General features: G+C 42.2%; 1 protein-coding gene across 1 annotated transcript in view; it reads left to right on the forward strand.

Annotated features, from left to right (window-relative positions):
• The first annotated feature begins 5,363 nt into the window (after nucleotides 1-5,363).
• LOC139415663 (sphingosine-1-phosphate transporter MFSD2B-like) overlaps nucleotides 5,364-27,499 on the forward strand; it is a 38,109-nt gene continuing 15,973 nt past the window's right edge. Inside the window, exons 1-7 of the mRNA XM_071163783.1 lie at nucleotides 5,364-5,466; nucleotides 6,033-6,349; nucleotides 10,481-10,606; nucleotides 10,754-10,878; nucleotides 22,787-22,910; nucleotides 24,670-24,748; nucleotides 24,855-25,036. Coding sequence (XP_071019884.1) covers nucleotides 6,263-6,349; nucleotides 10,481-10,606; nucleotides 10,754-10,878; nucleotides 22,787-22,910; nucleotides 24,670-24,748; nucleotides 24,855-25,036 — 723 coding nt within the window. The 5' untranslated portion in view covers nucleotides 5,364-5,466; nucleotides 6,033-6,262. The remainder of the gene's footprint in view (nucleotides 5,467-6,032; nucleotides 6,350-10,480; nucleotides 10,607-10,753; nucleotides 10,879-22,786; nucleotides 22,911-24,669; nucleotides 24,749-24,854; nucleotides 25,037-27,499) is intronic.

The following is a 27,499-nucleotide window of genomic DNA, read 5'->3' on the forward strand; positions in this document are numbered from 1 at the left end:
CTTTGCCCAGGCCTGCTCTAGATCTAGCTTCCAGGTGTAAATGATCTAGGCACTTACGTAATTTATTTGGGCCAGTACCAGGTTACCTTCAGAATGGCGAACACTCAATCTCATCTTTCCAAAGATGGGTCACAGGCCTATTAGGGTGTAGCCCAAACTATTTGGAAGCTACAGACAGAAGTTGGCACATCGGTAGTACCAACTTCAGACAAGTCCTGTGATCCTTGTGGAGCCCAAACCGTTAGGACACTAGAGGTTTTTGTGAGACCGATTTTCGGGATATCTCCTGGTCTGACAAAAAAACCTGTATCTCTGCCACGTTCCACTGCAGTCTTGGAAAGGATGAGGTGGATTGAGATGCAGCCCATGAAAAAAAGTAGTTTAAAAATGGGGATTTTGATGGGGATTTGTTTATTATTTATTACTGCAGCCCTCATCCTCCACATACAACACCCCCAAAGCGCACACAACCCTGGGTCGCTCGTCTTTTCAGTTCGCTGCAGCCAGCGACTGGAACGAAGCTGCAACAAACACTCAAACTGAACAGTTTTATCTCCATCTCTTCATTCAAAGACTCAATGGACACTGGCAGTTGTGTCTGCTTCATGTGATGCATTGTTGCCTCTACCTTCTTGCCCTTTGTGCTGTTGTCTATGCCCAATAATGTTTGTACCATGTTTTGTGCTGCTGTCATGTTGTCATGTTGCTACCATGCTGTGTTGCTGCCATGCTATGTTATTGTCTTAGGTCTGTCTCTATGTAGTGTTTCTGTAATTAATACTCAAGGAGAAAAAGGTGTAGATTCACAGCAGGTGTTTATTTCACCTAGGACTGAAGGCTATAACTGGTTATCACAAACAAGCTAGGAAAAGGCTTAGTAAAGTCAAAAACAAACAATACTTCACAAAGGCACAAACAGAATGAACTGAACTAAATAAGGAGCTGATGAGACCAGGTGTGTAACTAACACTGGTGAAATCAATGAACAAAAATGAAATACAGGGCTACATTCAAGAACACAAAGAAACAGGGCTACGTTCAAGAACACAACGAAACAGAACACAAGGTTGACTAAGAAAATAAATACAGAACCTTACAGTTGTGGTATCTCTCTTGTTGTGATGTGTGTTTTGTCCTATATACTGTATATATATTAATCCCAGCCCCCGTCCCCGCAGAAGGCCTTTAGCCTTTAGCTAGGCCGTCATTGTAAATAAGAATTTGTTCTAAACTGACTTGCCTAGTTAAATAAAGGTAAAAAAAAATGCATTACGCTAATTGGGGCGCGGATATTGCTGTAGAGGGTTTCAATGCCATGATATTCGATATTTAAAACCACACGGAGGGAAGACATAAGAGAGAGCAGGACACAAGGAGAGTCGATGTGAAAGCTACTGCACAGCTGGAAAACCCATAGAACTAGACAGGTATTTTCTTTAGGCTACCATGGGTCTGCCAGGCAGACTGCCAGCGGGGTCTTGTAGTAAAAGGGGACACATTTCCCATCCGCAACATATTTAATAGCACAACGCGTGCCTGGAATTACCTGACTTTAAGTCCCATTTGATAATTTCCAAACTGTCTTTTTACCTGATCCGCTACAGAAATTTGATTTGCACATTCCTATTCACGCATTATTTAGCATGATCTGAAACATATACGGAGTAATGCGTTTAAATGCATGATTTCCCGATGGTGATATATTTGCAGGCAGTCATTTTACTGGCAAGGGCGGACTGAATGTTTGGAATGCGTGAGGACATCTTAAGGGTTTGGCTGGGTTCTCCTTTTCAGATATCTGTGTCCCGGTTGCTGGCAGCGTGTCTGAGAGAATGCAGTGTAGTTGACTGCTCAGCGGTTTGACGCCTTGTTGTGAAAGAAGGGATGCTGCGAAGAGGAGAGAAGAGAACAGACAGGTCTTCTGTGGGACAGGAGGTGCGCTGAATGTATCGTTGAACAAAGACTCGTGAGTGAGATTAACCCTTGAACAATATAAAAAGCATTGGATATATTAGATCACATTTTAAAACGGGTTGGAATAGGATTGTTCTAACTATGCACCTGACATTTGCCTATTTGGTGACAATCATAATAGTTTATAATTAAACGTGCCCAGATTTATGCCTATAACCTGTATAAAGTGTGTGTCTATGTATCACAGCCCCTGTCCCTCATGAATCAGATTAGAATGCAATTTAAACCTACATCGCAGCCACGTAGGCCTGTCGATCATAGCATAACGTTAAAACATTCAACCGGGCTGCATATAATGCATTCCTCTAGCCTAACACCATCTGCTTCTGACCTGCATGGGAAACCAATCCAGCCAACTTTCACTTAACTTTCATTCTGATTTGGTGTTTGGTGAGGTGCCAGCATCACATAGCATGGAGGCAAAGAGGAAGAAGATGTAATACATTAACATTCACTGTGGGGGAAAGTAACCTATTATGATAGCTGGAAAGTTATGCCAACAGTGTCACCAGACAGCAATGTAAGTGACACATGTGCAATGGATCATTAATCACATAGATTCTGTCATTGAGATAGCAGAATGAAAAAGTGTGTGTCTGTTTGAGAGGCTGCGCTGCTCTCTTATCAGGGAGAGAGGTAGAGAGGACGAGAAGTCTGATACCATAGTTTTTTTCTCAGATCTCATAATTGTGACCACTGCAGATTGATTTTTGCTCAAATCTGTTGATTGAAATTAGAACTTGTTTTTTTTTTACCCCTTTTTCTCCCCAATTTCGTGGTATCCAATTGTTGTAGTAGCTACTATCTTGTCTCATCGCTACAACTCCCGTACAGCCGCACTGCTTCTTAACACAGCACGCATCCAACCCGGAAGCCAGCCGCACCAATGTGTCGGAGGCTACACCGTGCACCTGGCAACCTTGGTTAGCGCGCACTGCGCCCGGTCCGCCACAGGAGTCGCTGGTGCGCGATGAGACAAGGACATCCCTACCGACCAAGCCCTCCCTAACCCGGACGACGCTAGGCCAATTGTGCGTCGCCCCACGGACCTCCCGGTCGCGGCCGGTTACGACAGAGCCTGGGCGTGAACCCAGGGACTCTGATGGCACAGCTGGCGCTGTAGTACAGCGCCCTTAACCACTGCGCAGAACTTGTTTTAAACATACTGTAGGCTGAAGTTACACTGCCTTTAAGGTCAAATAATGTTTATTGATCATCTTAAGAGCATAATTTTTCAATGTGGCTGATAATTAGAATATGTCCAAACAACCTCTGCTTCATTACATAAGCCTACCTACAGTACCTGTAAAAAGTTTGGACACACCTGCTCGTTCCAGGGTTTTTCTTTATTTGACTATTTTCTGCATTGTATAATAAGTGATGATATCAAAACTATGAAAAAACACATGGAATCATGTAGTAACTAAAAATGGTGTTTGTAACGATTTTGGAAATGAGCAGACCAAGGCGCAGCGTGAATTGAGTTCCACATCTTTAATTACAAAGTGAAACTAGAAACAAAACTTAAAGACCGTGACGACGTAGTGCTCAAACACACTAACACAAACAATATTCCACAAATGCAGGTGGGGAAAGGCCTACCTAAATATGATCCCCAATTAGAGGCAAAGATTACCAGCTGCCTCTAATTGGGAACCACACAAACCACCAGCCTAGAAATCTATAAACCAGATAACCTCCCCAGTCATGCTCTGACCTAAACACCATAGAGAACTGAGGGCTCTCTATGGTCAGGGCTTGGCAGTGTTAAACAAATCAACATATATTTGAGATTCTTCAAACTAGTGACCCTTTGGCTTGATGACAGCTTTTCACACTCTTGGCATTTTCTCAACCAGCTTCATGAAGTAGTCACCTGGAATGCATTTAAATTAAAAGGTGTACCTTGTTGAAAGTCAATTTTTGGAATTTCTTTCCTTCTTAATGCATTTGAGCCAATCAGTTGTGTTGTGACAATGTAGGGGTGGTATACAGAAGATAGCCCTATTTGGTAAAATACCAAGTCCATATTATGTCAAGAACAGCTAAAATAAGCAAAGAGAAATTACGGTCCATCACTACTTTAAGACATTAAGGTCAGTCAATGGGGAACATTTCGAAAACTTTGAAGGTTTCTTCAAGTTCAGTCGCGAAAACCATCAATCGCTATGATGAAACTGCCTCTCATGAGGACCGCCACAGGAAAGGAAGACCCAGAATTACCTCTGCTGCAGAGGATAAGGTCATTAGAGCTACCAGCCTCAGAAATCTGCAATTAACTGCACCTCACATTGCAGCCCAAATAAACGCTTCAGAGTTCAAGTAACAGACACATCTCAACATCAACTGTTTAGAGGAGGCTGCGTGAATCAGGCCTTCATGGTCAAATTGCTGCGAAGAAACCACTACTAAAGGACACCAATAATAAGAAGAGACTTGCTTGGGCCAAGAAACACGTGCAATGGACATTAGGCCGGTGGAAATCTGTCCTTTGGTCTGATGAGTCCAAATTTGAGATTTTTGGTTCAAACCCGCTGTGTCTTTGTGAGACGCAGAGTAGGTGAACGGATGATCTCCGCATGTGTGGTTCCCACCATGAAACATGGAGGAGGTGTGATGGTGTGGGATTACTTTGCTGGTGACACTGTTGGGATTTATTTAGAATTCAAGGCACACTTAATTAACCAGCATGGCTACCACAGCATTCTACAGCGATACGCCATCCTATCTGGTTTGCTCTTAGTGCGACTATTATTTATTTTTTCAATAGGAAAATGACCCAAAACACAGCTCCAGGCTGTGTAAGGGCTACTTGACCAAGAAAGAGACTGATGGAGTGCTGCAACAGATGACCTGGCCTTCACAATCACCCGACTTCAACCCAATTGAGATGGTTTGGGGTGAGTTGGACCACAGAGTGAAGGAAAAGCAGCCAACAAGTGCTCAGCATATGTGGGGAACTCCTTCAAGACTTTTGGAAAAGCATTCCAGGTGACTACCTCATGAAACTGGTTGAGAGAATTCCAAGAGTGTGGAAAGCTGCCATCAAGGCAAAGGGTGGCTTCTTTGAAGAATCTAAAATAGAAAGTATATTTTGATCTGTTTAACACTTTATTGGTTACTACATGATTCCATATGTGTTATTTCATAGTTTTGATGTCTTCATTATTATTCTACAATGTAGAAAATATTGAGAATAAAGAAAAACCCTTGAATGAGTAAGTGGTACTGTATGTTATTATAACCCTGTAATGACTATAATGTCAATGTTATTATCACCTCCTGTGATTGTACTACCACTGTTGACCACTGGAGGCGCATGTCCCGCTGTGAGACTCGGTGAATGAAGTGGAACAGCACTGTCTGTCAAACACCGCAGTCTCCTTCTGCTCTACTGCTGGAATCTGCCTGCGTGCGACTCTCTCCCTGTATCTCTCTGAGCCTGCGATCCACTGAGTGCCTCTACTCTTCTCTTGTCTCAGCATCACTCAGGTAAAGCCAATACAGACCTCTCTTTCTATTATTGTGTTCTTGCTTATTGTTTACCTGACGACGTGATTGAGATAATGACCGAGATTTGAGGTTGTAAGGGATGTGTTCACTTATGGCAAAACTGCTATGATATAGTAAAATAAATTATTGTTTGTTATATGTGTTAGGTAGATTCTGTAGATTCTGTTTGTAGCAGCACCATTTCACAACGTCAAATTCCTGGTACATGCAAATGTATTTGGCGAATAAAGGTGATTCTGATTCTGAGATAGCCTCGCTCATAAACAAAAATGCAGAATATTTGCAAGCATATTTCCATGTGTTTTGCCTACCAATATAGGGTGTCACACTTTCTTTATCCTATCTTAATAATGATACATGAAGACATGGCATCTCTTAATTAGATGTATTAATGTGATGCAGCGTTGCTGGCTGACATAAATACATGTGAAATAGAGATCAGGGTGAAAAATAGGGGAGATCTGAGTGTGAAGGGGATGGTTATGTGTGTGTTTACAGTATGTGTGGGTTCTGCTTGCCTAACTGCCCTTCCCTCTCTGGCTCAGTTCCAGCCCCTGAGCACTGAACACAGGGCAGCATGTGAGTGGCAGCAGAATTGAGCAGCCTCACGTCCTCCCGAACACACACAGGAACACCAGCTCATCCCTGGCCGTCACTTAGAGTCACACACACACATACTTACGCTCACACTCAGACACACACAGACACACACACTTTCAGACTCAGAGAGACACACATTCACATACAAACGCTCAGGCACGCTCAGGAGCCAGCCATGGCGAAGGGAGAGAGGGTACCCCATACCCCAGCAGGAAAACTCTTCAAGCCCCCAGAGCCAGCTTTCAACAAGCCCCCCCACCAGGTAAGGAAACACTGCTTTTATTTTGTGAATCAGTTGGCTAGTTTACCCCTGGACTGACATCTCAGGGGACCTTCATGTTCCTTTGGTTTGACTTTCTGGCGTGCTGTTATACAATGCCTGGATATTTGAGAGATTGAGGGCAGGGAGTTAGTTAATTACATTGAACATCAGTTGGATTGTGATAATACTACTTACAGCTTAGGACCAGACACAGAGGACGTTTCTCTCTCTGTTGGATGGATGATATTGGTGTAAGTTCACCCTGAGTGCTTTTTGGGTACCAGTAAGACTGCCTGAATGTCAGAAAGAGACATTCCTGTGAAAGAATGCAGTGTGTGTGTGTGTGTGCCAGTGAAAATATGTGAAGCCGTGTACTCGTGTGAGTAAATGGAATGCTTACTTATTGATGGTATTCCAGCACACATGCCCAGGGGCGGAAGGCAATGACAGACGAGGAGCCAACCCTTTATTTTACTATACCACCAGTTCATTATAATACAGATGTAGCCTATTGTGTTTCATTATACCTCCAGTGCATTGATACAGACAAAAATAAGTACTCCACATCGTCTTCTATGTTTAGATTCACACTGGATTATTCACTGCTGGAAATTCAATATTGTCTGCACTTATTGCTCAGCAATGTGTTTAATGCTGTCCTAATTCAGTGAATAGCCATTGAAGAAAAGTGATGTAATATTCACATCGTTTTTCTGAAAGAATGGATGCAGCGTGACCTTGGGCTGTGTGTGTGTGTGTGTGTGTGTGTGTGTGTGTGTGTTCATGTGAGTGTGGAGGAGCTGTGTGTGTACAGCATGGCCCTTATGAATGATATGTGTGTGACCTGGGTGAATTATACATGCTAAAGCAGCTAAAGCAGAGGTTGAAACAGAGGAGACTAAAGCCCCTAATGCAGGGTTCCCCAAATGGCGGCCCACAGGTGTTTCTTTTGTTGGACATTAAAGACAGTACAAACACCAGCAAATGAGCTCCAAGTGATTAAAATTTTGGAAATCTTGTTCCAAAGTATTCCCACACATAATAGAGAGATGTGTAATCGTAAACAAATGTAAGCAAGGTTTGAAATTATTATGTTTTAGTCAAATATTATATCTGTTTGGGCTTCTTGCGGTCAATTTGCAGTTAAACAAATTATTTGTAATTATTTCTAGTTGATGATCCCTGCCCTAACGAGTCACCTGTCACAGTGAGTCCCTCAGCTTCAGCCAGGCCCTCTGGTGGTCAATCACCAGAACACAGCTGACAGCTCCAGACAGGAGAGGAGAGGGACTTGTTTGACTTCTCTGTTACTGTGTTTAAGTGCTTTCAGAATAAGTATGTTACATGTTGTAATCCTTGTGAGTTAAATTCTGTATGCCAAGTCTGTGTCCAATCCCTTGGCATCACAGAGGCCAGAACTTCACACTCTGGTTCCATCCTAACACTTTCACACACACACTTTCACACTTACACACACACACACACACACACACCAACCATAAAATCTGCCTTTTAAGTCCAATGTCAAATTGTATGAGGAAATTCTACTGCCTGTAAACCTTTATGTAAAGCTCTAAACCAGCTTTATTTCTTTATACAACCAGCTTTATCTATCACACGCATACAGTACACACACTCAATCTGTGAATGCTGACAGAAGTGGGAAAAGCAATCAAACATATTCACTATTCCCCACTCATCCTCTGTGTGCGTCACAGTCAGCTAATAACTAAGATCCTCTTTAAAAACATAAAGGCACGTAGCCAGAGTCGCTTCCCCCCCCACTTCATCATCATTAACAAAGTAATTTACTTTGGGAATTTGCCCCATTTTCCCAGAGCCACAGTAGGCTGATGGTCTGTTCTCTCTGAGGTGCTTTTGTGTGTGTGTGTGTGTGTGTGTGTGTTTATGCAGTTATAGGAAGCTAGATAACGTGTGTTCAGACAGCGGAGGGATATCCTGTTTACATCTTCAGTCATAAGACCTCAGTAAATAAGACTGTAGTCAGACTCTCTCTGTGTCTATGTGTGTAGAGCTAGGCAAGCGCCACTAATGAATGCTATCAGGCCCTGACTATCTGGTATGAAGTTAAGACAGATAAATCCTTGTTTGATGACCTGTGGACTATTTAACCTTCTTGTACAAAGAGAGAGCCTAAAACGATATGACCTCTTTTTACAGTACACTCTTAGAAAAGAAGGTGCTAACTAGAACCAAAAAGGGTTCTTTGGCTGTCCCTATTGGAGAACCCTTTGAAGAAACCCATTTGGTTCCAGGTGGAACCCTTTTAGGTTCTATGTAGAACCCTTTCCACAGAGGGTTCTACATGGAACCCTAAATAGTTTTACCTGGAACCAAAAAGGGTTCTACTTTGAACCAAAAATGGTAATCCTATAGGGACAGCCGCAGAACCCTTTTGGAACCCTTTTTTCCAAGAGTGTAGCTCTGTTTTCTGGGTTTACCCCCTCAGTGTGGAGTATGTTATGGGGATACAAACAGTGACGGCGACTCCAACTACGTAGCTGTATTGCAGATGAGGGTAAAAGTCATAGACACACTTGATGTTGAACCAAGACGTCACTGATCTGGCACAGACCATTGGGATATTAAGACCCTTCATCAGTTAACCAGTATTTTCCGTAGAAACCAAAGACTTGTCTTGTCTTCCCATTTAGAGCTAACTGCAGTGAGGATGAGTGGAAGGGGTAGAGACTAAGTAGAGACTGAGAGTTTTGAAGTTAATCCACATGCTACTCTTTCCTTACTCATGACCCGCTTGTCTTGCTGTGTTTTAAATAATTACACAGTTCCCTTCTAGAATTGTCATTCTAGAAACCATCAATGTTTTCTTGAGGAGACGAAAGAAGATAAAATAAAGTCAGCCAGATAATGACAGTGTGTTGTAGGGCTTTGGACTCTGTGGTTGGTCTGTAGTTGTTTTGGCGATATCTTTCTTTCATAACGCCTGAAAGGCCTACAGCTGTGGGCAGCGAGGTAACCCGCCCATAACTGTAATGTATGGAAACAACAAAGGTTAGAGAGAGAGAGAGTGTGGAGAGAGATGGGGGAAGAGAAAAAAGAAAGGAGAGAGAGAGAGAGAGAGTTCACTTGCTTTGGCAATGTTACCATATGTTTTCCATGGCAATAAATCCCTTAGATTGAAATTGAATTGAGAGAGCGCGAGAGAAAGATATGTGTATACTGTATGTACATATAGAGGGAGAGAGAGACGGAAGGAAAGACATTGAATCAGAAGCTGCTGTATTTTGGTCCGTGCCGTGTGTGTTTCCGTGTCTGTCTCCGAGATGTTCATAACAGTCGTAAATATTGGACTTTCCAGGAGCCTGGTGGTTTTTCTGCTATTTCATGTGTAAGGATGGAAACATCTCTGATCATCCCCTGATCATAAGTGTTAGGGTTAGTCGATAGTTAGTTGAAATGGTGTTGACAGTTATTGAACATCTACTGAACGTCAACAAACCATCTACTTGGGACTATCCAAATAAAGTATTACCCTTTCCATCTCATGGATAGTGCTTCACTAAACAATGTTGCAAGTCATATTTGGACATATATTTCATATACTATTTGGACATATATTTCATATACTATTTGGACATATATTTCATATACTATTTGGACAAGGAAGTTAGTCATGGTCTATGACGTAAGGTCATACTTCTGTATCGACCTTTATGTGAATGGCGCTCAGTGATGTCTCTGACATCACAGTGGACAATCTATTTCTGGAAATAGAATTCTAAAGATGGAATTTTATCTCCAGTTCTGTGGTTCTGAATTTTTTGGGGACGCCGCAAATCCAGCGCCCTGCTGTCACAGACTCACTCTGCTACAAAATCTGTATTCCTTATCCACAAAGATAGCTTCCACCTTCAGATTTGTTTCCTGCTTGTATCTTATCTGAGGCTAAAATTTAGGCTACATAGCCATGGCTAGCAAACACAATTATTGTCTTTACATGGCAAAGAAAGGCGGAGTAGTCAACTGTATCTCATCGGCTTTGCATATCACTTATTTGACTATTTCTCAGATAATGCACCTCCATGAAATGTGTGAGTGATAGGCCTAACTGACTTGTAACTCTCAGATATTTGTTCTGCCCGTCCGTAGACTGTGCTGGACCAGAGGCTGTCTTTCTGCAGTAAACTGTGTTTCGCCATCGGAGGAGCACCCAATCAGGTGGCTGGCAGTGCTACGGCATTCTTCCTCCAAATCTACCTGCTGGATGTCGCCCAGGTAACAAATCTTTGTGTGTCACTCTCTTTTTCTCTTCCTATTTTTTTTTCTCTCTCTCTCTCTCTCTTTCCCTCTCTCTCCCTCTTTTTCCTTCTTTCCCTCCTTTCTGTGTCTTCTAACTCCATTCCTCTGTTAACTCCTCCTCAGATCAACCCGTTCCAGGCCTCCATGGTTCTGTTTATAGGGAAGGCGTGGGGAGCCATGACCGACCCTGTTGTCGGCTTCTTCATCACCAAGAGCAAGTGGACCAGGATAGGCAGACTCATGCCCTGGTGAGGCCATACACACATCAATCACTGATTGCACAGAGTGCACACACCTGATTTCCCAAGGGAAAAAAACAGCAGAGCAGCTCCAGAGGACCACATATCTTAGTGTTTAGTGTTTCTGAGAAATGCTACCTATAAATGCTAGGCTTCACATTTGGACTCTATTGAATTATACTAGCGCTTTTCCCTGTGGCTGACGTGAGTAAAAGTTTTAAACATTTTAACACTCGCAAGGTCCACCGGGCCAGACGGAATACCAGGGCACGTTCTCAATGCATGCCCAGACCAGCTGGCAAGTGTCTTCACTGACATTTTCAATCTCTCCTCGTCCCAGTATGTAATCCCAACTGACCACCATTGTCCCTGATCCTAAGAGCTCCAAGGTAACCTGCCTAAATGACTATCGCCCTGTAGCACTCACATCTGTAATTAGGAAATGCTTTGAAAGGATGGTCATGACACACATCAACACCATCATCCCAGACACCCTGGACCCACTCCAATTAGCATACTGCCCTAACAGATCCACAGATGACACAATCTCAATTGCACTTCACACTGCCCTCTCCCACCTGGACAAGAAGGGAAATAACTATGTGAGATTTCTGTCCATAGACTACAGCTCAGATTTCAACATCATAGTCCCCTCCAAGCTGGGGGCCCTGGGACTGAACACCTCCCTCTGTAACTGGATCCTGGACTTCCTGACGGGACGGCCCCAGGTGGTGAGGGTAGGCAACAACCCCCCCCCCCCCCCCGCCACGCCGTCCCTCAGGTAGTGTGCTTAGTCCCCTCCTGTACTCCCTGTTCACCCACGAGTGCGTGGCCACGCACGACTCCAACACCATCATCAAGTCTGCTGATGATGGTAGGGCTGTTCATCTGCGGCAATGAGACAGCCTACTGGGTGGAGGTCATAAATTTGGCAGTGTTGTGCCATGACAACAACCTTTTCCTAAGACCAAATACCTGATTGTGGACTACAGTAGAAAGAGTGGAGTGCACGCCCCCATCCATATTGACAAGGCTGTAGTGGAGCCGGTCGAGAGCTTCACGTTCCTTGGTATCCATTTCACTAAGGACTTTACATGGTCAACTCACACCAGCACAGTCGTGAAGAGGGCATGAAAGCGCTTCTTCTCCCTCAGGAGGTTGAACAGATTTTTTCCTCAAAACGTTCGACAGCTGCACCATCGAGAGCATCTTGACTGGCTGCATCACCACTTGGTATGGCAAATGCACCACCCTCGACCGCAAAACACTACAGAGGGTGGTGCAGACAGCTCAGTACATCACTGGGGCCGAGCTCCCTGCCATCCTTGATCTCTATATCAGGTGGTGTCAAAGGAAGGCCTAAAAAAATTGCCAAAGACTCCAGCACCCAAGCCATAGACTGTTTACTCTGCCACCCTCCGGCAAATGGTACCAGAGCATCGGCTCTCTGACCAACAGGCTGCGAAACAGCTTCTACCCCCTATGTCATAAGTTTGCTTAATAGTTCATTAATGGTTACCCAGACTATCTCCACTAACCCTATCTTACACCGGTTTTGCACACACACAATACTATACAGTATATACACACTCACACACACTACACTGACACTCTCACATGACCCAAACACATTCACAGACAATACACACATAAACACACACACTTGCACACTCATCTGTTCTTTATTCTTACTCTTATTATTATATATCCTGATGCCTAGTCAATTTTTAGTCTTATTATTATCTATTATCTATCACTTCACCCTGCCTTCATTACATATCTACCTCAAATACCTCGTACCCCTGCACATCGTCTCTGTACTGTTACTCCCTGTATATACAGGGGCAAGAAAAAGTATGTGAACCCTTTGGAAATACCTGGATTTCTGAATAAATTGGTCATCAAATTTGATCTGATCTTTATCTAAGTCACAACAATAGACAAATATAGTGTGCTTAAACTAATAACACACAAATTATTGTGTTTTTCTTGTCCATATTGAAGACATAATTTAAACATTCACAGTGTAGGTTGGAAAACGTATGTGAACCCCTAGGTGTCACGACTTCCTCCGAAGTCGGTCCCTCTCCTTGTTCGGGCGGTGTTCGGTGGTCGACGTCACCGGCCTTCTAGCCATTGCCGATCCTATTCTTGCTATTCACAAGAAGCATTGCCTGATGTGAACCATGCTTCAAACAAAAGAGATCTCAGAAGACCTACGATTAAGAATTGTTGCCTTGCATAAAGCTGGAAAGGGTTACAAAATCATCTCTAATAGTCAGTCAACAGTAAGAGAAATTGTCTATAAATTGAGAAATATCAGCACTGTTGCAACTCTCCCTAGGAGTGACTGTCCTGCAAAGATGACTGCAAGAGCACAGCGCAGAATGCTCAATGAGGTTAAGAAGAATCCTGGAGTGTCAGCTAAAGACATACAGAAATCTCTGGAACATGCTAACATCTCTGTTGATGAGTCTACAATACGTAAAACACTAAACAAGAATGGTGTTCATGGGAGGACACCACGGAAGAAGCCACTGCTGTCCAAAAAAAACATTGCTGCACGTCTGAAGCTCGCAAAAGAGCACCTGGATGTTCCACAGCACGACTGGCAAAATATTCTGTGGACAGATAAAACTACAGTTGATTTGTTTGGAAGGAACACACAACAATATGTGTGGAGAAAAAAAAGGCACAGCACACCAACAGCAAAACCTCATCCCAACTGTAAAGTATGGTGGAGGGAGCATCATGGTTTGAGGCTGCTTTACTGCCTCAGGGCCTGGACAGCTTGCTATCATCTACGGAAAAATGAATTCCCAAGTTTATCGAGGCATTTTGCAGGAGAATGTAAGGCTATCTGTCCGCCAATTGAAGGTCAACAGAAGTTAGGTGATGCAACAGGACAACAACCCAAAATACAGAGGTAAATCAACAACACAATGGCTTGAACAGAAGAAAATACGCCTTCTGTAGTGGCCCAGTCAGAGTCCTGACCTCAACCCAATTGAATTGCTGTGGCATCACCTCAAGAGAGCGGTTCACACCAGACATCCCAAGAATATTGCTGAACTGAAACAGTTTTGTAAAGAGGAATGGCCCAAAATTTCTCCTGACCGTTATGCAGGTCTGATCCGCAACTACAGAAAATGTTTGGTTGAGGTTATTGCCGCCAAAGGAGGGTCAACCAGTTACTAAATCCAAGGGTTCACATACTTTTTCCACCCTGCGCTGTGAATGTTTACACAGTGTGTTCAATAAAGACATGAAAATATATAATTGTTTGTGTGTTATTGGCTTAAGCAGACTGTGTTTGTCTATTGTTGTGACCTAGATGAAGATCAGATCAAATTGTATGACCAATTTATGCAGGACTCCAGGATTCACATACTTTTTCTTGCCACTGTATATGTATTTTATTCTTCTTGTTATTTTTTAACTCTGCATCGTTGGGAAGGGCTCGTTAGCAAGCATTTCACGGTTAAGTTTATACCTGTTGTATTCAGTGCATGTGACGAATACATTTTAATTTGATATTTGTAATCCACAGCTGTACCCTTATAACTACAGACCTGCAGAGAGTGTTTACCAAAAGTACCACATCAAACTTAACCGTAACCCTAGGTGTCAGCTCTAAAGTGTGTGTGTGTCAGCTCAAAGCTGTGTAAACGTACTGGCTTGACACGACTCACTTACAAGAAGTACTGGTTGAGTACTTAGTGCTGATTCTGATGTGACTGAGGTAGTGCTGTATAAGCTTTACAAGGCATAGATTACTGACAAGCTGACAGGCTGGCGAGATACCAGATCACTGCATTACTGATTTGATTACCACTGTATGTGTGTCTGTGTGTCTGTGTGTCCTGAGTGTTTTTGTGGCAGAACGCTGAGGCCATGCCCGTTTGTGTATGATGATCATCAGCACCGTGAGAAAGCCAGACCCTCCCTCTAGTTAACTCCTGGGGGAATGCCCCTCTAACTGTCAGACAGGAAGTCCCCTGGACCTGGGCTGTGACATCATCAGACAGACAGGAAGGGATCAGTATCTATGTCCTGAGCAGTTTGTGGCAGAACACCGGGGCTGTACCCGGTTGTGTGTGTGTGTGTGTCCTGAGCGGTTTATGACTGCGCCCGGTTGGTACCCCTGGGTACTACTGTGTTTATGTTAGAGCCCGCCATGCCAACAGAGAGGAACGTTTAGATAAAACTGGGACATTTCACTCACCATTTCTGAGAGTGTGATGGAGCTGAAATCCCCTTCTTGCTTTGGTCTCAGTCTCTCTGTGTCTGCCTGGGTACATGTGTTTTGCCCTACTTCCCTTTTTGAAAACCTCCCATTGGATTATCTTACTACCCATCCTGTGAGCCATTTTACAGAACATTCTAACAGTCTATTCTAACATTATAACTGTTCCATTCAGTCACTGTGCCTTTTCAACCCTCCCATGACCAGCCTATACAGCAGCAGGCCCAACCCCAGCCCCAGCCCCAGTGCTAGGCAGCCCTGTCACTCTCTTTGTGTGGCTGAACAATCACTAAGGACAGGCCTCTGTGTCACAGGGAGAGCTGGACTGTACCAGAACTCACCACACTCTACCTCTCTCAACCTCTTTCTCTCTTTTTCTCTCTGTCCCCTCTCTACCTCGTTCTCCTGCTTTCTCTCAGTTCTCTCTCTCGCTTTCTCTATTAATCCCTCTTTCTATCTGTTTTTGTTTTTGTTTTTGGGGGGGGGTAGATCAGCTTTAATATTGCAGATAAATATTTTCTACAATGTAGAAAATAGTAAAAATAAAGAAAAACCCTGGAATGAGTAGGTGTGTCCAAACTTTTGACTGGTACTGTGTCTATATTTTTTTTTTATTTATTTTTATTATTTTCCCCTAACCCTACCACCCCTCCCCTAATTGAGGTAAACTAAAGGACAACAACACTTAGGGCTTCTACTTCCAGGTTATACGTCCTATATACATTTTACAGGCACAATGTATTTTACAATAGTTATTTTTTGTTTGTTTTTAATCCCAGCCTTCAGCTACCCTCAACCCCCTCCCTTCTGTCTCTGAAGACCATCCAGTTTGATTTCTATTTCCATATACTTTTAACTGTGCTGTTTCACAAAAGTTCTGAACCTATATACATTTTAATGACACAGTATATTTTACATGAGTTATCTTGTTGTTTTTAGTCCCACCCTTCAGCCCCACAAAACCCCTCCCATCTAGCTCTTAACACCATCCAGTTTTAATTTATATTTGCCATATATTTTCAACTGTGCTGTGATTTTTCACAAACGTTCTGAACCTTTCTATTCTCATAGTTTCTACAGATTGTAAATTAAAGATATTTTTTGCAATAATTATTATTATATTATTGATTGATTGACTATGACTTTTCAAATCACCCAGCAGAGCTATTTGCAGAGTTAGCTCCACGTAAATGTTGCAATTCTTCAGCCATATAATAAGTTATATTTTTAAATTCTAAGTTTTGAATCCAGCATAATGTGCTTTGTAATCGGTATGTCAAAAATCTCTTCCCAACTATTTTGCGTTCTGTATTTTTTGGTCCTTAAATTAAACTGGTGTACTTTTTTCTTTATCAAAATTTTCTTTAACCAATTTTGGTCTTTAATGCTGGGCCGACAGACAAGTAAGTACCTTATTCCCCCTCCACTTGCTTCTTCCATTTTTGCGGTAATTGTAACGCTTGTCGTCTGGGGAAGGAGAGGAGGACCAATTTTTTTAATGAACACTGAAAACAAAACAATAAACAAACAGTCCTGTAAGGTGCAACACAACACTAAAGAGAAAATAACCACGCACAAAACACAATGGAAAACAGGCTACCTAAATATGGTTCTCAATCAGGGACAACGATTGACAGCTGCCTCTGATTGAGAACCATACCAGGCCAAACACAGAAATAGAAAATCATAGACAAACTAACATAGACAACCCACCCAACTCACGCCCTGACCATACTAAAACAAAAGACAAAACAAAGGGACTACGGTCAGAACGTGACAGTAATGCTGCAATTAGTTGGATGTAATTTTGGGTAGAGCAGACATTTCCATATAATTTTGTTAGCTGCATGTGGGACATAACTCCACCAGTCCTATTTATGATATCATTTACAATGTTTTACCTTTTTAAAATATTTTTTCAAAAAATTTATATTTTAAAACAATTAGTATATTTGAGTTTAGCCATAATATTTTTTGTATTAGTTGTTCTGTCTTTTCTGGTGGATTAAACTGAAATTGCAACCAACTTTCTCTGGCTTGTTTTAAAAATAGCGATATTTTAGAGATTATTTCATTTTCAAACAACCGAAAGTGAGAGGTTGTAATCTGAATGAAGGGGAAAAGGCCTTTCTTGAACATGGGATGAGACATTCTTACTAATCTGTTAGAGAACCAGTTTGGATTTGAGTATAACTTTTGTATGACTGAAGCCTTTAGTGAGAGGTCTAATGCATTCATATTTAATCATTTCTGCCCTCGAGTTCATATTCATTATATAAATATACCGTTTAGTTTTGTCTGGCTTGCCATTCCAAATAAAATTGAATATTGTTTGCTCATATAATTTAAAAAACAGATCCCTAGGTGTAGGCAAAGCCATAAGCAAATAGGTACTCTGGGATATGACTAAAGGGTAAATCAGTGTGATTTTTCCACAAATAGACAGATATTTTCCTTTCCATGGTACTTTCTATTAAAATGTATTGTAGTGAGAATTTCTTTCGGGATACGAATACAGAGTATGTCCACATCACCGTCAAACCATTTTATTGGTAAACTACATTTTATTTTTTATTTTATTTTTTATTTTATTTTCTCCTTTATTTAACCAGGTAGGCTAGTTGAGAACAAGTTCTCATTTGCAACTGGCCAAGATAAAGCTGGCCAAGATAAAGGCCAAGATAAAGCATAGCAGTGTGAACAGACAACACAGAGTTACACATGGAGTAAACAATTAACAAGTCAATAACACAGTAGAAAAAAAAGAGTCTATATACATTGTGTGCAAAAGGCATGAGGAGGTAGGCAAATAATTACAATTTTGCAGATTGTACAGGTAGAGATATTGGTGTTCAAAAGAGCAGAAAAGTAAATAAATATAAACAGTATGGGGGTGAGGTAGGTCAAATTGGGTGGGCTATTTACCGATAGACTATGTACAGCTGCAGCGATCGGTTAGCTGCTCAGATAGCAGATGTTTGAAATTGGTGAGGGAGATAAAAGTCTCCAACTTTAGCGATTATTGCAATTCGTTCCAGTCACAGGCAGCAGAGAACTGGAACGAAAGGCGGCCAAATGAGGTGTTGGCTTTAGGGATGATCAGTGAGATACACCTGCTGGAGCGCGTGCTACGAGTGGGTGTTGCCATCGTGACCAGTGAACTGAGATAAGGCGGAGCTTTACCTAGCATGGACTTGTAGATGACCTGGAGCCAGTGGGTCTGGCGACAAATATGTAGCGAGGGCCAGCCGACTAGAGCATACAGGTCGCAGTGGTGGGTGGTATAAGGTGCTTTAGTAACAAAGCGGATGGCACTGTGATAAACTGCATCTAGTTTGCTGAGTAGAGTGTTGGAAGCTATTTTGTAGATGACGTCGCCAAAGTCGAGGATCGGTAGGATAGTCAGTTTTACTAGGGTAAGTTTGGCGGCGTGAGTAAAGGAGGCTTTGTTGCGGAATAGAAAGCCGACTCTAGATTTGATTTTAGATTGGAGATGTTTGATATGAGTCTGGAAGGAGAGTTTACAGTCTAGCCAGACACCTAGGTACTTATAGATGTCCACATATTCTAGGTCGGAACCATCCAGGGTGGTGATGCTAGTCGGGCGTGCGGGTGCAGGCGGCGAACGGTTGAAAAGCATGCATTTGGTTTTACCAGCGTTTAAGAGCAGTTGGAGGCCACGGAAGGAGTGTTGTATGGCATTGAAGCTCGTTTGGAGGTTAGATAGCACAGTGTCCAAGGACGGGCCGGAAGTATACAGAATGGTGTCGTCTGCGTAGAGGTGGATCAGGGAATCGCCCGCAGCAAGAGCAACATCATTGATATATACAGAGAAAAGAGTCGGCCCGAGAATTGAACCCTGTGGCACCCCCACATGGTAATGTAAAAGTTGTATTTTTTTAGTGATCCAATACATAATTTAGTACACTTAGCCTAATTTGGTTTCAATCCAGAGAGGTTAGAAAAAGTATCTAGATTCTCTATGAGGCTGTGGAGGGATCCAAATTGTGCATTTAAATGAATAATCAGCATACACCTTTTGTTTTTAGGCCCTGGATTTCCAGCCCCTTGATATTATTGTTGGATCTGATTTTAATAGCTAACATATAATAATAATAATAATAATAATTAGATATGCCGATAGGGGACAACCTTGTTTTTCTCCTCTTGACAGTTTAATACTTTCTGAGAAGTAGCCATTTTTAATATTTTACACCTAGGGTTATTATACATAACTTTAACCCATTGTATAAGAGATTCTCCTAAATTTAAATATTCCAGGCATTTATATATACATTCCAGTTGTACTTTATCAAAATCCTTTTCAATGTCAGCAATGAATACCAGGCCTAGTTTCCCAGATTTTTCATGTTGTTCTATTGTTTCCAGTACTTGTCTTATATTATCTCCAATGTATCGTCCATGTACAAAAAGGATGAATAATATCCAACAATACCTTTCTAATTCTGTGCGCTATGCATTTTGCTATAATGTTTGCATCACAATCACAACACTGAAGTGTAAGGGGTCTCCAATTTTTTAAATGAACTGGATCTTATATATATTTAACACTTGTGTCCTGTTTCAGTAATAATGAAATCAGACCTTCTTGTTGAGTATCTGATAATGTACCATTTTTATAGGAGTTGTTAAAACATGCTTATAACGGACCTTTGAGTCCATTAAAAATGTTTGATATACCTCAACTGGTATGCCATCCAGCCCTGGAGTTTTCCCAGACTTAAAAGCTTTAATTGCATCAATAAGTTCCTCCTCTGTAATTTGGCCGTCACATGAGTCTTTCTGTACAGCTGCTAATTTTACATTATTAATAGGGAAAAAATCCATGCAATTAACTTTCTATCTATTATTAGTTGAACTGAATTCTAGGGCAGGACAGGTCTGGAGTGAGGGCAACTGGAGCAGAGGGTGTGGGGTTTAGTATGTGGATGGGGGTCAAACACCTTGGAGTCCTATCAGGTAAAAGGTTAGAGTTCAGGTCCATTTGTAACGGCATTCAGACGTGGAAGAAGGATCGGACCAAAGCGCAGCGTGGTAAGTGTTCATGATGTAATATTTAATGAAACGAACTGAACACTGAAATACAAAACAATAAAGTGAAAGAACGAAAACCGAAACAGTACCGTGTGGACCAAACACTCACACAGAAAACAAACACCCACAAACCAAAAGTGAAACCCAGGCTACCTAAGTATGATTCTCAATTAGGGACAACAATTGACACTCAAAAACTCAAAAACAAACAAAAACAAACAGACTGCCCACCCCAACTCACGCCCTGACCATACTAAAACAAAGACAAAAACAAAGGAACTAAGGTCAGAACGTGACACCATTGTGGAAACGTTTTGGCGTCGTCACCAAAACAACACGACTGTGGCTATTTTGGAGTGGTGCATAGAGGATGTGGTTGAGCTAGCAAAAACTTGCTTAGTTGTGTTAACTATATGTACTTAGTTGACACTACAGCTGCAGAGCAGTGGTTGGACTTGAGTCTTTATGATAAGGATGTTTTCCTAACATCTACTGAGTATCTGTATACTTATCAGATTAATCTAAGATATAGCTTAGCTTTTTGGGTGTCCGTCTTCGACTCCTAGTCTATGTTGCTTTAGTGGGAAAGAATTAGAGCCTATTCGTGTATAACTCAGTGGTTATAGATGAGATAGTCATTGATGACTGGAGGAAAGTGCACTAGTCCACAACCTTCTCTCTCTCTCTGTCTCTCTGTCTCTCTCTCTCCACAGTGAAACACAGCCCATAATGATACAGTATGTACCAGTTGTATCTGGATGAATTATACATAGACAACACAGCTTCCCACATCCTCCAAACTGCACAATGCAAAATAATGATTCTGTCCTGAGATGCCTGTGTGTGTGTGTGTGTGTGTGTGTGTGTGTGCCTGAATAAAGCTCATGACCATGCGGGTTAGCGATCCTGTGGTATAGTGCATCTTCCTGTTCTCCCACTGTGCCGCCACACTAACTCAGAACGGAAACCTTCAGAGTCACAAACACCCAATCCATCTCTCCCAAAACAGCCCACACACCATCAGTCTATCACTGGCCTAACAGGTTTACAAGCTTTTATACATAGTTGTCTAAACTAGCCTGTTGAGGTACAGGGGCTTGCGAAAGTATTCACCCCCTTGGCATTTTCCCTAATTTGTTGCCTTACAACCTGGAATTAAAATAGATTTTTGGGGGGTTTGTATCATTTGATTTACACAACAATGCCTACCTACCACTTTGAAGATGCAAAATATTTTGTTCTTGTAAAATAAATGAGAAAACAACAGTAAACTTGAGCATGTATAACTATTCACCCCCAAAAGTCAATACTTTGTAGAGCCTCCTTTTGCAGCAATTACAGCTGCAAGTCTCTTGGGGTATGTCTCTATAAGCTTGGCACATCTAGCCACTGGGATTTTTGCCCATTCTTCAAGGCAAAACTGCTCTAGCTCCTTCAAGTTGGATGGGTTCCGCGGGTGTACAATCCTTAAGGCATACCACAGATTCTCAATTTGATTGAGGTCTGGGCTTTGAAACAGCCATTCCAAGACATTGAAATGTTTCCCCTTAAACCACTCGAGTGTTGCTTTAGCAGTATGCTTAGGGTCATTGTCCTGCTGGAAGGTGAACCTCCATCCCAGTCTCAAATCTCTGGAAGACTGAAACAGGTTTCCCTCAAGACTTTCCCTGTATTTAGCGCCATCCATCATTCCTTCTATTCTGACCAGTTTCCCAGTCCCTGGCAATGAAAACTTCCCCACAGCATGATGCTGCCATCACCATGCTTCATTGTGAGAATGGTGTTCTCGGGGTGATGGGGTGTTGGGTTTGCGCCAGACATAGCAATTTCCCTGATGGCCAAAAAGCTACATTGTAGTCTTATCTGACCAGAGTACCTTGTTCCATATGTTTGGGGAGTCTCCCACATGCCTTTTGGCGAACACCAAACGTGTTTGCTTATTTTTTTCTTTAAGCAATTGCTTTTATCTGGCCACTCTCTCGTAAAATCCAGCTCTGTGGAGTGTACGGCTTAAAGTGGTCCTATGGACAGATACTCCAATCTCCGCTGTGGAGCTTTGCAGCTCCTTCAGGGTTATCTTTGGTCTTTTTGTTGCCTCTCTGATTAATGCCCTCCTTGCCTGGTCTGTGAGTTTTGGTGGGCGGCCCTCTCTTGGCAGGTTTGTTGTGGTGCCATATTCTTTCCAGTTTTTTATATTGGATTTAATGGTGCTCTGTGGGATGTTCAAAGTTTCAGATATTGTTTTATAACCCAACCCTGATCTGTACTTCTACACAACTTTGTCCCTGACCTGTTTGGAAAGCAAGTCATTTTTTTCATTTCACTTCCCCAATTTGGACTATTTTGTGTATGTCCATTACATGCAATCCAAATAAAAAATCTCTTTAAATTGCAGGTTGTAATGCAACAAAATAGGAAAAACACCAAGGGGGACGGATACTTTTGCAAGGCACTGTAAATTATCATGTTTTATCAATTGCACAAACCTATAATGAGGCCAAAGTTTCACAATAAATAAAAAAAGATACCAAATTCGACTCAAATGTTTGCTCAAACAATGGCCATTAAGATATGCAATAAGAACAATAACCCTGCCCTCCCCTTTTCTCTCTGTAGGATGGTGGGCTGTACTCCGTTTGTGGTGGTCTCCTACTTCTACCTTTGGTTTGTTCCTCCCTTCACAAACGGACGTTTCATCTGGTACCTGGGCTTCTACTGCCTCTACCAGACACTCATCACTGTGAGTACCAGACCGCTACCTAGGACAAAAGTGTTGGCCCACAAGGACAACCATTTACACATCCTCGTTCTCAGATACAGTATCCTCTCTAACACTATTCAACACGGACTTTGTGCACTCATAGTATACACCTACCATTGTTCCTGGATACTGTTTTTTATTTGCCAGAAAAGATACAGATAAGCAGAGACGATTTGCCGAACCCAACACAAAAATATCGTGAGCAGAGCCAACGTGTCATAAAACCAAACCTTGTTGATAGTTCACCTCAAACAAGTGTGTTTATTTAGGTTTATTTTGGTACTAAGGTACAGCTTCAAACCCTTTCCTTCTTTCTCTCTGCTCTCTCTCTCTCTCTCTCACACTCTCTCCTCTGCTCTCTCTAATCTTTTTAACATGTGCTAAAGAGCATGTTGCCCACTGCCCATCGTAGCCACATTGCGATGGCCTATAATGACATGTCATTCTAATTACTTGATAAGTATATGCTCGGCCCTGCCAGAGACCGCTGGATGGGTAAATGCTGGTTACCACTTTTAGCTTCACTTCATTGTCTTTGTGTGTGAGAGACTGAGAACGAACGGCTGCTATCACTTTAAAGCCCTACAGTAGTAACAATTTAAAAAAAACAGGTCAGTGTGATCATTCAATCATGATTTGATGACTAATCCTTTTACTTGAGGCAAAGCTCTGGTCAAATTGGATTCTATACATTTAGTTTTTTTTTCCCAACAAGGCCCTACAAATGACATGCTTGGCCATCCCTCCATCCGTCCTTCCCTCCATCCCGCCCTGGGCCCGAAGAGAAGGAGAAGGGCTGGGACAGTCTTTCATGGCAGCGTTTATTTCGGTTGTCTCTTTGGATGCTCGGTCAGTTGTTCGGTAGCTGCATCGTTCGGCCACAATGCTGACTGAGCTGTTGTGTAAATGACAAAGGAGAAGAAAGGCTAGGGTTGAAGGCGAATAGTTGCTGACTGTTCTACTGGGCAGCTTGAGAGGAAAACAGGGAGCTGAGGCTTACAGACGGGGGGGGGGGGGGTCTACTAAGCTAACATATGGAATTGTTTTTAAGATGGTCATACCATGGATCATGTAGCTATTTGATTAGGAATTTTAGGACCCCTGTATAAATAAACAAAAATAATAAAATATTGAATTTGGCCTTTACTACTATAGCCCATTGAAACCCATGGAATGCACAAATGGAAAAACAGACAGTCAAAAAATCTATCATAAGGAATATGATGTCTTTCCTATGTCTCGAAGAAAGCTAAGGAAATATTTAACCCCTTTTTTTGGTTGGCACAAAACTACCTCCATAATGTACTTTTTTATTTTTACCGGTACCGGTTACCTTTTAAATGAGTCATGTGGCACAAAACGGAGAATACCGTCCTGTTCATGAGAATCTCCTCTTTCCATAGTGGGGTAATATTAGTTTGTTGCCCGAACAGTTCAGATGCTACAGACGTTTTCATGAGAAGACCGATTTTCGGGACATCTCATGGTCTGACAGTCACCCCTGTAGCTCGCCTACCTTCCACCACTGAAGGCCAGCATAAACGGATGCGGTGGATTGAGACGCAGCCTATGCAAAAAAAAATTATATATTTGTAGCTTAAACTTAAGGCTCTTAAAAGTTAATTTTGCAGTGAATCATCGTCTTAAGTGGAGCACAAAATATCCCCAAAATGTGGAAATTATATGGACTCTGTCCTATATCTAATCATGTCCTCTGTGGTTCTTCTGTGTTTCCCAGTGTTTCCATGTGCCTTACTCTGCCCTCACCATGTTCCTCAGTGCGGACCAGAAGGAGAGAGACTCAGCCACAGCCTATCGTAGGTCACTATTAAACAGACCGTACGTTGTTAATCAAATTCAGGCACTATTCTGCCATTCTGTTTTGATAGTACTTAATACTGTAATACATGTGTTATATTGCAGGTATGACCCTGGAGGTGCTGGGTACTCTAGTTGGCGCTGCCATCCAGGGTCAGATTGTGGCGAGCGCCCACACCCTGAAGCACTGCCCCCACCACAACATGTCCACCGGTCACCTAGGCAATGGCAGCGGGGCCGAGATCGTCAAAAGAATCGTTCACTCCCAGGACTTCCTGTCACATGCTGTAAGTGTCACCGCGACAACAAACAACCTGACCTGTGGTGTTACCATGGTGATCCGATTTTGAAATAACTGTAACTGACAGTAGTGTCCTCAACTACCTCAGGGCTGCACTTTCAGGGTCATCTTTTCCTTTTTCTTCACTTTTTTTTAAAGCCTTAAAGTTGCAAGGAAACAAACAGGAAACAAGTTAAAGGTCAAGAAGTATAAAACGAGTGATTTGTTGAAACTAAAAGGAATATGATGAATAGGAAGTTTGTGTTTGCAGACTGTCTAGCGGTGAAATTTAGCCTTACCACGTACCAACTTCAAGAGGGCTTTATAGACATATATCATTTATCATCCTGGGTTTGAAGTGACCATAGGATGAATAAGAGCCTCTCCCACAGCTCCCTCCCCTCCCCCTGGTACTGACCACAAAAAGGGGTTCCTCCCTGACATCAGTCATCAAACCCCTTCCCTAAAATAAGAGACCCCTCCCCACAATGAGGGGGTGACCACAGTCTGTTTGTGATTAAGGCTATTTTTTGTCACATTCAAAAACACCTGAATGAACCCCAGACCCCAAACTCGACATGCAGTTTGTTGGGATTAGGGGACTAACAATATTGAACATCTATTTCCAGCCAAATCCAGACCGGAACATTACATTTGAATTGAACTGGTTGTTCATTTCCTTAGCAGTATACTGTACATATAGCCAATGAAAACATCACCGAGACAACCCAGAAACCCTGCTGTGAATCTTGTGAATGCAAAGGTGGTTTATAGGTTCATGGGCATAACGCGGCGAGTGTGCTCTAGCCCAAACTATTCCGTGTTGGATGTGGGCACGCCGCGGCTATTCAGGGGCTCAAGTGGTGCCTTTCCAAATGATTATGGGTAAACCTTGATGGTTCGGCTCTCTCACCACGCAGGGCCCTGTGTAGCCATGCTGAGCACTTACACACAAACACACAACCACACAAACGCACACACACTTGGAGCACTGTCACCACTAGATTCCTCTGAGTTTGCGGGTGAGGGTGGCACATTTGCATGGGCGAGTTCTCCAGTCCCTCAGAAACTGGCAGAACGTTTGATGTGAATAAATAATAATAAACCACTTAGCTGCGCCGCATGGAAAAATAGAAAACAAGCCGGGAGTTGTTTAGGGCAGTTCAGTTCCTGTTGGGATTAACATGAAATCTTCAAGGCTCTATAGTATTTTGGTAGACTGTATTTAAGGATCCGAATGAACTTGCTTTTATCTAATCTGTTGAGTTATTTGAGATCTCGTATTTGCGATGTAAGGAGTGCTAGCGTAAAATGACAGGGTCAACAAACACATTGATATCTTCTAATGTGACTTTTTGATGACAGTTGAAGTGCAGTATTTGGGTGGAGTTGCAAAATAGAAATTGAGGAAGGATCAGTACAGATGTGCCCCTTCTGTAACCGAAGACAAAAATATTGATAGTGGGCCCAAGGAAGAGTAGTGTAATGTAATACCTAATGGGGATCCAAATAAACAAATAAAGGATAGATTTACACTCTTGTTTTATTCCTGCCTTTGCAGAAGAAGGTGTATATGCTTTCTATCCTCCTTGTAGAATGAGGTGTATATGCTTTCTATCCTCATAGAAGGTGTAATGCTCTCTATCCTCCTTGTAGAAGGTGTATACAGTGGGCAAAAAAGTATTTAGTCAGCCACCAATTGTGCAAGTTCTCCCACTTAAAAAGATGAGAGAAGCCTGTAATTTTCATCATAGATACACTTCAACTATGACAGACAAAAGCAATCCTACAATGTGATTTTCTGGATTTTTTCCCCTCATTTTGTCTGTCATAGTTGAAGTGTACCTATGATGAAAATTACAGGCCTCTCTCATCTTTTTAAGTGGGAGAACTTGCACAATTGGTGGCTGACTAAATACTTTTTTGCCCCACTGTATGCTCTCTATCCTCGTAGAAGGTGTATATGCTCTCTATCCTCGTAGAAGGTGTATATGCTCTCTATCCTCCTTGTAGGAGGTGTATATGCTCACTATCCTCCTTGTAGAAGGAGGTGTATATGCTCACTATCCTCCTTGTAGAAGGAGGTGTATATGCTCACTATCCTCCTTGTAGAAGGAGTTGTATATGCTCACTATCCTCCTTGTAGAAGGAGGTGTATATGCTCACTATCCTCCTCGTAGAAGGTGTATATGCTCACTATCCTCCTTGTAGAATGAGGTGTATATGATCTCTATCCTCCTTGTAGAATGAGGTATACAGTGCCTTGCGAAAGTATTCGGCCCCCTTGAACTTTGCGACCTTTTGCCACATTTCAGGCTTCAAACATAAAGATATAAAACTGTATTTTTTTGTGAAGAATCAACAACAAGTGGGACACAATCATGAAGTGGAACGACATTTATTGGATATTTCAAACTTTTTTGAACAAATCAAAAACTGAAAAATTGGGCGTGCAAAATGATTCAGCCCC

Source organism: Oncorhynchus clarkii, chromosome 8 (genome assembly GCF_045791955.1).
Source record: "Oncorhynchus clarkii lewisi isolate Uvic-CL-2024 chromosome 8, UVic_Ocla_1.0, whole genome shotgun sequence".
Lineage (NCBI taxonomy): Eukaryota > Metazoa > Chordata > Actinopteri > Salmoniformes > Salmonidae > Oncorhynchus > Oncorhynchus clarkii.